The 15,943-nt window shown below is 41.5% G+C and overlaps 1 protein-coding gene across 1 annotated transcript; it reads right to left on the minus strand.

Annotated features, from left to right (window-relative positions):
• Positions 1-1,870: 1,870 nt before the first annotated feature.
• Positions 1,871-15,580, minus strand: LOC117449068 (zinc finger protein 330-like). The gene is made up of 9 exons (XM_034086444.2): positions 15,405-15,580; positions 15,026-15,045; positions 14,861-14,931; positions 14,047-14,123; positions 13,354-13,480; positions 13,152-13,256; positions 12,995-13,041; positions 4,009-4,126; positions 1,871-3,584 (listed from the first exon to the last, which is right to left on the minus strand). The coding sequence occupies exons 1-9, from the start codon at positions 15,522-15,524 to the stop codon at positions 3,316-3,318; spliced, it is 954 nt and encodes a 317-aa protein (XP_033942335.1). The 5' UTR covers positions 15,525-15,580; the 3' UTR covers positions 1,871-3,315.
• Between the last annotated feature and the right edge of the window lie 363 nt (positions 15,581-15,943).

Genomic DNA, 15,943 nt, shown 5'->3' on the forward strand with positions numbered 1-15,943 from the left:
GGTCTCAAGGTTGGCAAGTGCTTGTATTTAATGAGAACTATGCAATGATGTATCAAGTCTTTTAGAAGATAATGACTTGTTTTAATGTAAAATCAGAGTCGGCAGAATAACTTTATGTCCTAGTAAAGTAGAGGAGTAAAAATGCCAATATTTCCCTTTGAAATCTATAATAGACAGAGGAGGAATTTACTTGCACTCTACTTGTGTATTTCCATTTATGCTTTTTGTATACTTCTGCTACATGTTGGAGGGAAATATTTGCTTCATTCTGTTCTACGTGTATCTATCTTGTAGCTGGGTTTTTTGACATTAAGATGTTACACAAGAAAACACATTATATTATGCTCTTCTTTTCTTATTTAGATTACACGTACAACAATACTTGATAATACTGACTTCTGAGAGGATTTAAGTAAAAGGACAAATAGCTACTCTCCCAGGACGTGTAAACGCGCACGAGTTACTCCATCATTCCTCACACACTTTTGTGTGTGTGTGTGTTGCCTGTGATTACGCAACGGCATGTCGTCTCTACAGTATCAACCTCAAGGCGGAAAGTGGCTTGGTGAAGCAGATCATTGCACAAACTGAAAGTGAAACTAAACCCTTCACCGAACTGGTGATTAGTTTAGTAACAACCAAATAATCACAGAGGAGCCTGATTCACTGACAGCAGACATTTGTCCGGCATGGACGCACGTGGATCACCAAATTGAGACACCCCCGATTATTACGCACCAGTTATACTTATTTCCCACCGTTGTAAATGTTGACACTTTTTAGCCCTGCTTCATTAAGTATGTTTCTGCTATACCTTTAAACCTGAGGTGTAGTTGAGTTATATCTGGTTTAATTTCAACCTGATCTCACCAGAATGCGTGACTCCACCACTCCACTCATTCACTTTACATTGGGGTTGTTTGCGTCGTGCCGACACGCAAATGTAACAAAGTTCGTGACTCCACCACGCATTGTGGTGTTAAGGAGTCGTGGTGGAGTCACGCATTCTGGTGAGATCAGGTTGTTTAATTTAGTTCACACACGAACACAGAAAGTCATCTCACCGCTCGCAGGTCTCCGGGGCATGTGGGCTGGACGAGGTTTACCGGGAAAGCCGTCATGAAGTCTATCATCTGTGCAGAGGTCTCTCTCCTATCCAGCGGAGCAACAATCCGAGATTACATGTTTGCATTTCACATGTTCCTAGAAAGCTTTTTAGTCTCATGGGTCGTGGTATTAGCGGCTGCGAGGAGCCGGACTGCGGTCCAGATGTCGCTCCAGAGACCGACGCCCTGCTGCCGAAGTTCACTCCTCCCACAAGATACAGACCCACAGCACTGTGTTACTCACCAGCAACCTCAACTGCTCTACTGTCATACTTTACTTCAGGATTCCCATTTTAAAAAACGTTACGCTTTTGCTGCACAGGGAAATATTGTACTTGTTACTGCTCTATGTTTAAAATGTAAAAACCCAGCTTATATTTGTTCAGTACTGTACTACTAAATTACCCAGTAGCCTAGTAATACCCAAGTATTTAAAATTGGCTTATTGACATCAGTAAAATGCTTCTAAATGTATGTGGTGATAATACAAATTGATAATAATATTCTATAATAATAATCAAAACCATAGAGCTCATGTGTTTTTTCTGTGAATTAACTGAAAACTAATGCACTTTATTAATATGTGCACTTTGTTTGTATGCACACTGTGTTGTACTCTGTGTAATGACACTACAGTTGTATTTAATCTAAACTTTTATATATATAATAAAGATGTTAAGAGAGACATTACGCTTACTTGTTCATCTCCATGTCAGAATAAAAGTTCACTCACTCAGTCCACAAAAGATGACAACCAATCTCTGCCATTTGGAAATGATCACTCTGATGATCAATTATTTAATGGCATATTTTACACGAACACGTTTTCACAAATGCATTACAGGGATCAGGGCAAATAGGTTATGCTGTTGGAACAACCTTTGTGTTAACGTGAAGCCCAATATGAAACATTAACTCCTCAGCAGATCAACATTTGTTACACAGTAAAGACATTGTGAATACATCATGATATAAAGTCAGTTCTAACTGTAACATGGTTTGATAACCAACCAATCACAGGTTGTGTGTGTGGTTTGTGAAGATTTCATAACTGCTACTTTGTTAGGGAATATACCGAATTACAATAAAAAGATCAAAGTTGATTTTACAGTAGAAATTATGACCAACTACCCAGAATGCATCTGAAGAAGAAGCTATAGGACGAGGTGTGTGTATGCATCATCTTATGTGCCCGTGACAACAAACAAGCGGAAAGAAAGTGTTTTGTTTGAAAGGTCAAGCTGCTGTTTAAATAAACTCATCCTGTATCATGGGGCAAGTTCTGATAAAGTTGGCAACCGCTTTTATTTGGCACGCAACTGAGGCTTATGGGTATTGTAGTATGTAGACCCTTCGACCCCTTCAAACTGACCGATTGAAAAATTACATGATACCTCCAAGACAAAGTTGAAATATTAAAAGTATTGATCATAACATAAACCTCCTGCTCTGTTCCAAATGTTTGGATGACATCAAATCTTTCAAAGGAAGCTTATGCTACGACATGAGAATTTATAATTGGAAAAAATACTTCAGGAGCCTCACACTGCGCGGGTCTGTATCTTGTCTTGGGGAGGGGACCTGTGACGAAATATACACATTGCATGTAACATGATAGGAGAAAACAAGTTGTCTTAAGGATGGGTGTGACGGCGTATTGGGGCCATTTGCGGTAAAACCTTTATTTAATACAGTCGGGGGAAGGAGTTCATATTGGCAGAAAAAAACTCTGAAATTGAAACAAAAAACTCCAGTACCGATAGAAAAACTTTGAATTATCTGAAATTATAAAATCATACATTTGCAAAATAAATTGGGAAAACAATGAGGTTTTCTTTTGAAAGGTTACCAGATGTGTTCACGTTGGATCAACCTCATGACATCACAGACCTTACTGCATGTTGGGATTTAACTACTTTTAGACCAGCATTACCATATCACCCATTTGAAGACATCTACAGTGCAAATGACCACCTTCATTTGACAGAGTGTAATGAGTATATTCATGGGGGTTTTGTCTTTCTTGGACTATAAACCCCTCATCCAATTTTAACCTAGATACATACTAAATGTGCCAAATCGTATTTTTAGTATTATGGACGCCCAGCTTCAGCTATACCAACTATTTATGTTTATCTCTATGCTTTCCTGCGCTGTAACAAGTGAACATCTGCAGAGGATCTTTTTGGACCTATGGGATTGTTCCAGCTCATTCCAGTTTAAGACCAGCCACAGCAACTGCAGCCTTTTCCTCTACAGCCTTTTCCTCTACAGCTTCATCTTCCTCATCATCATCCTCCTCCTCGTCGTCTTCGTCGTCATCATCGTCGTCCTCATCGTCGTCCTCATCATCGTAGACCCTCTGCTGGTCTGCTCCAGATGCCAGGTTCTTCCAGTAGGCGTCGTACCCTGACGCTCCGTATTCATCATCATCCTCCTCATCAGCTCCAGCCTGCCGGCCGTATTTCAACGTGCGAGCTGCGGGGATCACAGAGGAGACATTAGCTCGGGTTTCACTTACTGGATGGGAAAGTAGCCAACAAGGGAGTACGATTGAAGGAAACCATGTGCATGCATTACAGATTAATGCAGTATGTACACACGTTTAGGGTTGGTTCCTAATGTGTATTACTGTGGCATTCAAGTCACGAAACTAAGCATCTGTTTTCTTAAAAAGTCAATACTTTTTTTTAAACCAACAGATTACTGTAAGACTAAAGGATTAGGAAAATAGTGTCTTCACTGAGCAAAAACTAAATAACAGCCGTTTCTTATTTAGGTTGGAGGACAAGACAAATCTCCTTGATTGTTTTGTACAACACAAGTTTAGTTTCTGAAATCACAATGCAGCGAGGAAGGATGCGGGCCGCTTCCTCTACTTGAAGATCCACTCGAGACTCACTGGACATGCTGAGGTCTTTGGTCTCTTGGGTCTCGTGACCACACTTGGGGCAGGGAGGGTTTTTGCCTTTCTCCTGTTTGAAGACCTTACTCTTGGCGTGGTCGTCGCAGTAACAGGCCTGAGGGGACACAGTTGAAATGAGGTTTAAATCACCACATGGAAAAGTTCACAGCACACACATTATCTGGATGTATGAGGGGTATTCTGAGCTGGAATATGAGATTGAAACCCAATGAGGGTTCAGGCTCATTTAGATGACACGTCTATTTTAAGCAAAGTACTCAAGTCCTCCTTTTCTCTGGCCTCAAGTATAGACCTGCAATGGAAAATATCTACCAGCTGTGTATCTGCTGTTCACTGAGATAAAACAAATCCGTCCTATGTCTATGATGAAGACAAAAGTGACCAAACTTGTTTTCTGATAAAAGGCTGAATTATTGTCTTTATTTAGTGAACGCTTGCTACTAATCTTTTAAAGCTAGGATTAGTAGGACAAAGACTAGACTGACAATTAAGTCGTGTTAAGAAGGGATCCTACTCTTCTAGTATGAAAAGGAGGAATAAGTATAACCAAGAATAACTCCTTAAACCTCCATATGAGTACACAAGTATTGCTTTAAGACTGACTTGCTCAAATGTTAACCTCTCCTGAAAGTGAAACAGCGCCCCTCTAGATGATATGGTGAAACAGTAGATTGCACTCTCTGTTGCGAGAGGAGGCCAGCCAAAATTGGCTTCCCTTGGTGAAAAAAAATGGAGGGATTGACCAATCAGGTGAGGCTCACGTCATTCCTCACAATCCAATCAAATCGCATCAACTTCAGTTTGTACTGTATCACCGCCCTTAAAAAGTAGCAAGCAACTGAAGCAAGTGCAATTATGGAGGTTGGAGATTTAGAGTATTTCATCAAAAATAATTGTACTAAACTTCCGCTACAGCAGCAACTAAAAATGAAATCTGATGACAGGCCAATGCCCAAACTGGAGCTGTGTACAGAGAGGAACAAAGGAGCGAATCGGACGTAAAACTTTAAATAATAAACAGCGGATTTCTAACATTTGACATTTCATGTGGCCCCTGCTCCTAGCTATGAAAATGTACTTTATCAACCAGTGCAAGGCAAGGCAAGTTTATTTATATAGCACTTTTCAATGCAAGGCAATTGAAAGTGCTTTACAAAAAATTAAAGACATTAAGCATTAAAAAAGACAAGCTAATAAAATAAACATTAAAAGAAAAAGTACATGGATAAAAGTTACAGTGCAGTCTAAAATATGAATAGTTAAATTAAAAGCAGCGACAAAAAGAAAAGTCTTCAGCCTGGATTTAAAAGTAGTCAGAGTTGCAGCGGACCGGCAGGTTTCTGGGAGTTTGTTCCAGATATTTGGAGCATAATAACTCAACGCTGCTTCTCCATGTTTAGTTCTGACTCTGGGGACAGAAAGATGACCAGTCCCTGAAGACCTGAGAGATCTGGATGGTTCATAATTTAGCAGAAGGTCAGTAATGTATTTTGGGCCCAAACCATTCAGTGCTTTATAAACCAGCAGCAGTATTTTGAAATCTATTCTTTGACACACAGGAAGCCAGTGTAAAGACTTCAGAACAGGAGTGATGTGATCCACTTTCTTAGTGTTAGTGAGGACTCGAGCAGCAGCGTTCTGAATCAGCTGCAGCTTTCTAATAGATTTTTTAGTGAGACCTGTGAAGACACCATTGCAGTAGTCAAGTCTACTGAAGATAAAAGCATGGACAAGTTTTTCCAAATCCTGCTGTGACATTAGTCTTTTAATCCTAGATATGTTCTTTAGGTGATGGTAGGCTGATTTAGTAACTGTTTTAATGTGACTGTTGAAACTCAGGTCAGAGTCCATGACTACACCTAGATTTCTGGCTTTATCTGTTGGTTTGAACATTGCAGACTGAATCTCAGCGCTAACTTTTAAACGTTCTGACTTGGCTCCAAAAACCATTACCTCAGTTTTATCTTTGTTTAATTGGAGAAAGTTCTGACACATCCAGTCATTGATTTGTTCAATGCACTTACTCAGTGTTTGAATTGGAGCATAGTCTCCTGGTGAAATGGTTAGGTAAATTTGTGTGTCATCTGCATAGCTATGGTAACTTATTTTGTTGTTCTTCATTATCTGAGCCAGTGGTAGCATGTAGACGTTAAAGAGAAGAGGCCCCAAGGTGGAGCCTTGAGGAACCCCACATGTCATATTTGTCAACTCAGATGTGTATTTACCTATAGAAACAAAGTTGTTTCTATCCTTTAAGTAGGATTCAAACCAATTTAGAACTGTTTCCGAAAGTCCCACCCAGTTTTCGTCGATCTAGTAATATGTTGTGGTCAACAGTGTCAAACGCAACACTGAGATCTAATAATACTAACACTGAAGTTCTGCCACTGTCTGTGTTTAAGTAGATGTCATTAAAGACCTTTACAAGAGCAGTCTCAGTGCTGTGGTTTGGACGAAAGCCTGACTGGAACACATCGAAACAACTATTTAAATGCAAGAAATTACTCAACTGTTGAAAAACAACTTTTTCAATGATTTTACCTAGAAATGGGAGGTTTGATATGGGCCTGTAATTGTTCATTACTGACGCATCTAGATTATTATTTTTTAAGAGCGCTTTAATGACTGCAGTTTTCAGGGCCTGTGGAAAAATACCTGAGTGAAGAGATTTGTTTACTATATGAAGTAGTTCTGAGGCCATGCAAGGCAAAAAATCCTGTTGGAATAATATCAAGGCAGCAGGAGGAGGACTTCAGAAGTTGTATAATGTCCTCTAGGTTTTTATCATTAATCTGATGGAATTGTGTCATGATGTCTGAATTGATGTTAGGTGGACATAGGGACAACACATTTGCTGTTCCTGATGCAGAGGCACTGACTGCTTGTCTGTCTGTAGAACTTCTTAGAGAGAGAGAGTGTGTGTGTGTGTGTGTGTGTGTGTGTGTGTGTGTGTGGTGTGTGTGTGTGTGGTGTGTGTGGTGTGTGTGTGTGTGTGTGTGTGTGTGTGTGTGTGTGTGATGCCTTTGTCAACTTTTTTGTTGTTGTTATTCTTCTCTACATAGGGCCTCTTCTTGTTTGTGATGCACGTCCAATTCACCTAGAATAAAATGCTGAATATCAATAAGAAAGGGCTGTATCAGTAAGAAGTTCTTGCCAAGTGATATCATGAGCTGCTGGGCCACGAGTGCATGTTGTAGATAAAGCTGCTATGTGATAAATGTCCTGTTGGTCACACTGACATCACAGTTACACAACCAACCCGTTTTAAACAGATCTGAGGCCTGTACTACGAAGCCGGTTCAACCTAACCTGGATATGTTTGAGTTAGCCGGTTGGCCTAATCCAAAACATACGCGCTCTCGCTAAACGACGCGGGTTATCAAGTGGATCGCTCAAGACAGCTGTGTCCTATCTAGTTAGGTGCGCGTTCACATGAAAGGGTTGGTATTTGGAGCATTCGACCAATCACAAACATGGAGAAGCGCACTGACAGCGCAGCGTCATACTTCCTGAATGAAAAGTCAACTATAATTAAAGCTGCAAGCAGCGTTGAGCGGGTCTTCGACGTTCCGCAGGCTGTTGTCCGCACGTCGACGTGTCTAGGTGTCTCGAGGAGTCGGCCGATCGGACAAAATATTTAGGAGTTACGGCAGTAACACAATATTAACAGAATCACCCGTTTGATGGAGGGTGATCTGTCGCCATGGCAACGGCATATGATGACATCCCAAACATCGAGCTGTTGAGGGCCGGACCATTAATGATAGTCTGAAGTCTGGTGCTGTTTGGAGGATTTTCCATTGACTTACAAGAACATCATATTTTTTGGCGTTTCCATGGAAACGGCATTCGTTGAGATTTCAGATTTCACTTGGAGCTGTTGAGGCATGGACCATCAGCCATCATATGAAGTCTGGTGCCGTTTGGAACCTTTTCCATTGAATTAGGACAACACCGTGTTTTATGGCGAGGGAAGCGTTGCCATGGAAACGGCATATGATGACATCTCCTAATTGACATAGAGCTGCTGAGGGCCGGACCATTAATCAACATCTGAAGTCTGGTGCCGTTTGGAACCTTTTCCATTGAATTAGGGCAACACCGTGTTTCATGGCGAGGGACGCGTTGCCATGGAAACGGCAAATGGTGAGATTTCAGATTTCACGTAGAGCTGTTGAGGGCCGGACCATTAGTCAACATCTGAAGTCTGTTGCCGTTTGGAACCTTTTCCATTGAATTAGGGCAACACCGTGTTTCATGGCGAGGGACGCGTTGCCATGGAAACGGCAAATGGTGAGATTTCAGATTTCACGTAGAGCTGTTGAGGGCCGGACCATTAATGATAGTCTGAAGTCTGGTGCTGTTTGGATGATTTTCCATTGACTTACAACAACATCGGATTTTTTGGCGAGGGAAGCGTTTCCATGGAAACGGCATACATTGAGATTTCCGATGTCACGTAGAGCTGTTGAGGGCTGGACCATTGATGATAGTCTGAAGTGTGGTGCTGTTTGGAACCATTTCCATTGAATTACGACAACATGATGTTGGACGGCGAGGGATGCGTGCGTAACCATGGCAACGGCATACATTGAGATTTCCGATCTCACGTAGAGCTGTTGAGGGCCGGACCATTGATGATAGTCTGAAGTCTGGTGGTGTTTGGATGATTTTCCATTGACTTACAACAACATCGGATTTTTTGGCGAGGGATGCGTTTCCATGGAAACGGCATACATTGAGATTTCCGATTTCACGTAGAGCTGTTGAGGGCCGGACCATTGGTGATAGTCTGAAGTCTGGTGGTGTTTGGATGATTTTCCATTGAATTACGACAACATGATGTTTGACGGCGTTACCATGGCAACGGCATACATTGAGATTTCCGATTTCACGTAGAGCTGTTGAGGGCCGGACCATTGATGATAGTCTGAAGGTCTCGTGCTGTTTGGACGATTTTCCATTGACTTACAACAACATCGTATATTTTTTGGCGGGGGATGCGTTGCCATGGAAACGGCATACGTTGAGATTTCAGATTTCACGTAGAGCTGTTGAGGGCCGGACCATTGATGATAGTCTGAAGTCTGGTGGTGTTTGGATGTTTTTCCATTGAATTACGACAACATGATGTTTGACGGCGAGGGATGTGTTACCATGGCAACGCCAAATTATGACTTCCCATAATTGACATAGAGCTGTTGAGGGCCGGACCATTAGCCATGATATGAAGTCTGGTGCTGTTTGGACGATTTTCCATTGACTTACAACAACATCGGATTTTTTGGCGAGGGATGCGTTGCCATGGAAACGGCATACATTGAGATTTCAAATTTCACGTAGGGCTGTTGAGGGCCGGACCATTGATGATAGTCTGAAGTCTGGTTCCGTTTGGAACCTTTTCCATTGAATTACGACGACATGATGTTTGACGGCGAGGGATGCGTTTCCATGGAAACGGCATACGTTGAGATTTCAGATTTCACTTGGAGCTGTTGAGGGCCGGACCATTAATGATAGTCTGAAGTCTGGTGCTGTTTGGACGATTTTCCATTGACTTACAACAACATCGGATGTTTTGGCGAGGGATGCCGTTTCCATGGAAACGGCATACGTTGAGATTTCAGATTTCACTTGGAGCTGTTGAGGCATGGACCAGTGATATAAAAGTAAAGATTGGGGGACGATGGGACCGTGTCCATTGGATTTACAGCGACACCGTTGTTTATGGCGAAGGATCCGTTGCCATGGTAACGCCAAATTAAGTAACATCAGATTTGACCTAGAGCTGTTCAGGGCTGTGGTGCTAAACGTCATGTGAAGTTTGGTAGCGTTCTGAGAATGTCAGTTTGAGTTATGACATCATCGGGTTCCATGGCGAGGGACCGCCAAAAAACGCGAACTTTGGCGACAAATCACGGCTAAGCCGTGCGAAAGAAAAAATTCTCGTGATAACTTAAGCTCTCCCATGTCTCGCGAAGCTACCCGAGGAATTTCGAGGCGTACGATAAAAGTCCCTAGGAGGAGATAGATTTCGTCGGTACGCGAAATAGGGCAAAAAACGCGATAAAATCGCGTTTTTTCGACACCAAATTCAAAATGGCCGACTTCCTGTACGTTATTTTTTACCCCTCCAAGAGGCTTTTTGGTTCGTCTCCGCACCCTAGATATGCGTGGCGAGTTTCGTTCGTTTACGTGAAAGTTAAAATAGGGGGAGTTAACGTCAAAAACGGAAGTGGGCGTGGCCTACGCAATTTTTTACGTTAAGTTCCGGGACCAATAACACATTGCAATTTTGTCACGGACTGACGCGTGTGCAAAATTTGGTGAGTTTTCACTTATGTTGCGGGGCTCAAAAGAGCGTTTCTAGATGTCAAGGAATAATCAGAATAATAATAAATAATCCGTCCAGTTTCAATCATGTTCGATTTAACATTGACGCGGATGGGACCCCCTCACTGTACCTAGGCCGTCTGTCTATAACATGGAAGGACTTTTGCCCCATTTTTACCCTGTTTTTAGGGGGTTTTGCATGGTTTTGAGAGTTACGATATCAATTATGCGATTTGCAGTCACGTGGGCTTTGCCCACGTGACTGGGCTCACGCGGTCTATCAGCCGACATTATTTACGAACATTTTCGGTGCTTTAGTCGGTTGTTTTCCATGTTTTTGGGTGTTTTTGGCAGGTTTATCGGTCGCTGTGCGACCGATTTTTTTTCCAATTTCAATAGGGTCTTCGCCGACCTAGGTCTCAGACCCTAATTAGACAAATGTGAAGACGTTACACTTTAAACATCCATGACTTAAACACTTTATCCAGGATCAAAGCCACATAGCTGCAGAACAAATGTTTGAATGCGTACATTAACAGGTTTATGATATCACTGCCCCGTCTAAAACACGATCTGACTTTAATTACATTTGTCTCGAGTGTTTCGTCAACTTATGTGTTGCTTAAAATAATACTTCTGCATACAGTATGTGACACTGTGAGTGCTGCACGGCCAGATACGGCTCAGCTGACTCAGATAAGGAGATATATGATACATTATGATGTGATATGCCGCGGACTGTACTTAATGTACTCTGATCCGGTTACTTATGTTGTGGCCGATATTTAAGTAAGCTTTCTTAACGCTAATGTTATAATAGTCAGATTGCTCTGACGATGGGAGGTGATATTCTATTAATGTTCACACAGTCGGTGATTTTTGCCGGCCGTCTTTTCTGCAATGGCAGTTTTTCTGTATTTCCTTTCTCCTGTAATATGACTTGATCGCTTTAAACTCTGCACACTGAGCTCTGATTGGTCAGCAGGCTGTGCTTTCACTGAGTTGAGCTCTTATCCTGCAACCTAACCTGGTCCCGACCAGGGGGGTATACTGCGAAGCAGGATTTTCGCTTAGCCGGCTAAATTCAGGGAAAACTCCGGCTTTCCGGTCATACGAAGCTGGTTCTCTTTTTAGCAGGCTAGATCTCCATGGTAATATATGCTAAGCAGCTAACCTGGTCGGGACCAGGTTAGGTTGCAGGCTAAGAGCTCAACTCAGTGAAAGCACCGCCTGCTGACCAATCAGAGCTCAGTGTGCGGAGTTTAAAGCGATCAAGTCATATTACAGGAGAAAGGAAATACAGAAAAGCTGCCGTCGCAGGAAAGACGGCCGGCAAAAATCACCGACTGTGTGAACGTGAACATTAATAGAATATCACCTCCCATCTTCAGAGCAATCTGACTATTATAACATTAGCGTTAAGAAAGCTTACTTAAATATCGGCCACAACATAAGTAACCGGATCAGAGTACATTAAGTACAGTCCGCGGCATATCACTTCATAATGTATCACATATCTCCTTATCTGAATCAGCTGAGCCGTATCTGGCCGTGCAACACTCACAGTGTCACATACTGTATGCAGAAGTATTATTTTAAGCAACACATAAGTTGACGAAACACTCGAGACAAATGTAATTGAAGTCAGATCGTGTTTTAGACGGGGCAGTGATATCATAAACCTGTTAATGTACGCATTCAAACACTTTTTCTTTTGCCAGCTGTATTCACCTTGCAGGTGCAGCTCTGAGGCTTTGATCCTGGATAAAGTGTTTAAGTCATGGATGTTTAAAGTTTAACTTCTTCATTTTTGACTAGTATTAAAGTTCACTTTTCATTCAGGAAGTATGACGCTGCGCTGTCAGTGCGCTTCTCTATGTTTGTGATTGGTCGAATGCTCCAGATACCACCCATTTTATGTGAACGCGCACCTAACTAGATAGGACACGGCTGGCTTGAGCGATCCACTTGATAACCAGCGTCGTAGGACAGTTTAGCGAGAGCGCGTATGTTTTGGATTAAGCCAACCGGCTAACTCAAACATATCCAGGTTAGGTTGAACCAGGTTCGCAGTATAGGCCCCTGGTTAGCCGCTCATAAGTTACCATGGAGATCTAGCCCGCTAAAAAGAGAACCAGCGTCGTAGGACCGGAAAGCCGGAGTTTTCCCTGCAGTTAGCCGGCTAAGCGAAAATCCTGCTTCGTAGTACAGGCCTCGGAGCACATGTCTGGTGTAAATATTATGCGTACTGCTTCAAAAGATGAGAAATAAACCCCTGGCCACAGCTTCAGCCACAATTGCGGAGTTCCGTTTTATCTGATTGGAGCGCTCTCCTGCTGTGTTTAACTTGTTTCTTGTTTTAATCTTAAAATTCGCCGTCGGGAATATTACCTTTTTTTAGGTCAACTAAAATTAAAAGCAAAGGAAAAGGAGCAATATATTTGAACTGTCTTATCAGTAATAAGATGTGGGTCATTTGTTGTGGAAACTATTCATGATGTGAGCTGATGGCAGAAGTTCCAAAGTGTATAAACATGTTAACAGCAACCTCAGTAGCTGCAAGTAGCGACAATAAAACTAGGACATCCCTCCATTGTGTTTTCTGAAATAATAATATATGTCCCCTCACCTTACAACGCAGACAGGAGTGTTGTCCCAGTCTGTTGCAGGAAACACCTGAAATGGGAAAAGGCAAAACAAAGTGTAAAAAAGAACTTTCCCTCTAGACATTATTTTCCACAGAGCGCTAATGAATGACATTGGGAAAGCAAAACCAAATGACTCACATTTGTATGTCTCTGCCTGGAGGACTTGGCAGCTTGCCTGATGCTCAAACTGATCATCCTCACACAAGAAGTTGCTACAGAAGCTACAGCGGAAGATTCGCCCTCCTATTCAGAAAGTAAAAGCAGCCAGAGTTCATTCTGAGTTTGACAGTGATGTGGCCGCGTGCATTTCAAATGGAGGGGTGGGGGGGGGGGGGTTTACCATGGTCCCAGACAGCACGATCACACTCGATGCAGTCTGCATCCGTCAGAGGACACACACAGGAGTGAGTGCTCAGACATTTCCTGCCGTGGCACACCCAAGCTTCACAGAAGTCACACACTGCCCCCTTGTGGTAAAGAACAAAAGTACAGTGAGGGAAAAAAAGGAACACTTTGCAATTTTTTTAAGCCACTATAAATCTCACAACTAATATGCTATTGGTGTGACAGTAAGTTAGCCTCTGGGGGCAATGGCCAACACTTCTGGTATCAAGCAACACAGAAAGTGCATGGCTGGGACAAGGAGGTGAAGTTGTACTGGACACCTGCTCTCTAGCGATGACAATACACTTACTTACTGCATCCTATGCCTCTCAACAACTAATGTAACATGTCTGTATGATAATCCTGTAATAAAAATGGATTCTGATTGAAGACATTGCTGCATAAACACAGACATCACAATCAAAACATTTTTTTTCAATAAAAGCAATCCTGCAAACACTTCTCTGAATAAAAATAACCAAACTGATTTATTTTAAACAGTTGTTTTAAAATACTACCAACAACTAGTACTGTATCTAGTCTTACATCGCTGCAACAGCACATAAGGATGGATAAGCGCAGATTGGTCAAAGCAGGAAAGGCATATCTACCACATGATTCTATTTTTTCAGAACTGTTAATAACTTACCACCATGGCCATTCCAGTGGTGTGGAGCCCAGGATGTTTGACGACACAATCTGAAGACTTCATGCACTTGGTTTTGCCTGAGAATAAGTGAGTTACAATCCATTTGAACAACGATTTTGGATAGTTTTGGTGTGTTTATAGCGTCTAAAAGTGCCTTATGACGGTGAAGGTTTTTGCAGTACATCATTGAAATGCACTGCTTTAAAAAGAAAGTGTATTTTTAAATCCCAACACTTGGGGGCGCCAAAGTAGAATATCTTTAACATGTCCACTCACTGTGGTTTTTAAAAGTGTACGCCACTAATTTCATACATGAGGATGTAGAAGTGTGGGAATTGAAAGACAGATATTTAGTGTGCCTTTTAGGGAGGGTTTCATGTAAGGCTAGTAGGGTGCACTATTAGTATTGCAGGATCAGCATTTTTTTTTTTTAGACATGATATTTCCTTAGGGAATAAACTCGTATATGGACCTCTGTGGTGCCGCATTGCAACCTTTATTTTACATGGCTATCCTATATTACTATTCCTTCACTGTGACTGTGCTGTAAATAGTCAGTCAAGCGTCAAATGAATGTCTGAAAGAAGTACCCAACCCATGAATCATTTACTAATGTTTGAATAATGATTGTTGATTTATCTATTTCTAAAGATAGACGTCTCCAAGTAGAGGTAAATGAACTTGGGGCTGAAAGCTACACACAGCTTATAGATGATTGTTAGATTTGAGAGACGACACAGTAAAATGATAGTACGGTTAAATAAACATTATAACATACATGTAAACATACCACACGTCTGTGCAGTTTACTCACCACACTGAGCGCAGATAGGAAGCTTCTGCACTGAATTACAGAAGTAGCAGAAAGCTCTGTTCTTCTGTTTTCTAGCAGGTGACATAACAAGGAGAAACACATGTTTGTTAACAAGCTCACCCGATATACCTGAATGACAGTATATAATACGATCCAGTCACCTACCTTTGACATTTGTCGCATTCCTGCAAAAACAGAAGGTTGAAGAGTTACAAAATAACCAGAATCAGTTTTATTACCAAGCAGGGTTACACATACGAGAAATGTGCTTTGGTGTAATTACACAGACACAGGATAAATAATACTTTGTTTTAAAGAAATTAGCAAAAATAAGTATTATTATAAAAGCTATTTTTAAATCTACTTGAAGAAATGAAAAATAAGAGAATATTTACACATAATATACATATGTGAGAAACTGAGTACAGTATAAAAAGTGAGTCAGTATAATAAAATATGAAAAAAAATTCATTTAAAGTTCATCAAATAAGAAACGGTACTTCGGATACTTTGGTGGGTGAAACTTATGTTTTAAATTACACACCATGGTGAAGTTGCAGGGATGCTTGGCCACGTCGATCACATCCCGGTTTGCTCGCGACTGTTTCTCTCGCTCTTTTCGGCTCTCGGCCTTTTTCCGGGCACCGGTTTTCTTTTTGGGCATCTTTGGATCGTTTCAATCAGGCTACGGACTGGTTTAACGGTTGGTTTCCACGGAGATAACGGGCTGGTACCTGGGAACACGAGTTCAGTATTGTCATATGCACAGTAGCTATAGTAGAAATGGCAATGAAAATATTAAGAGCCAGGTCACGGTTTGGAAGTTCCTTAAGTGCTTTATTTGGCTTATACTGTCAATAAAGACACACGGAATCATATTAGTAAGGTTCAGATCATGCTAGAACGCTAACACATGTACGATCACCAATTATTAGTTATAACGTGTTTGTTAGCTAGCTGTTGCAGACAGCACACGTAGAATCACATGGTACATATTTTACATTAACTTTAGTATTAGCTGTTTACATGTAATATGTAGGTTGTCCAGCAGTAACATCAATGTTCCTGAATGTCAAATATAGG

The sequence above is a fragment of the Pseudochaenichthys georgianus genome, chromosome 1 (genome assembly GCF_902827115.2).
Source record: "Pseudochaenichthys georgianus chromosome 1, fPseGeo1.2, whole genome shotgun sequence".
NCBI lineage: Eukaryota > Metazoa > Chordata > Actinopteri > Perciformes > Channichthyidae > Pseudochaenichthys > Pseudochaenichthys georgianus.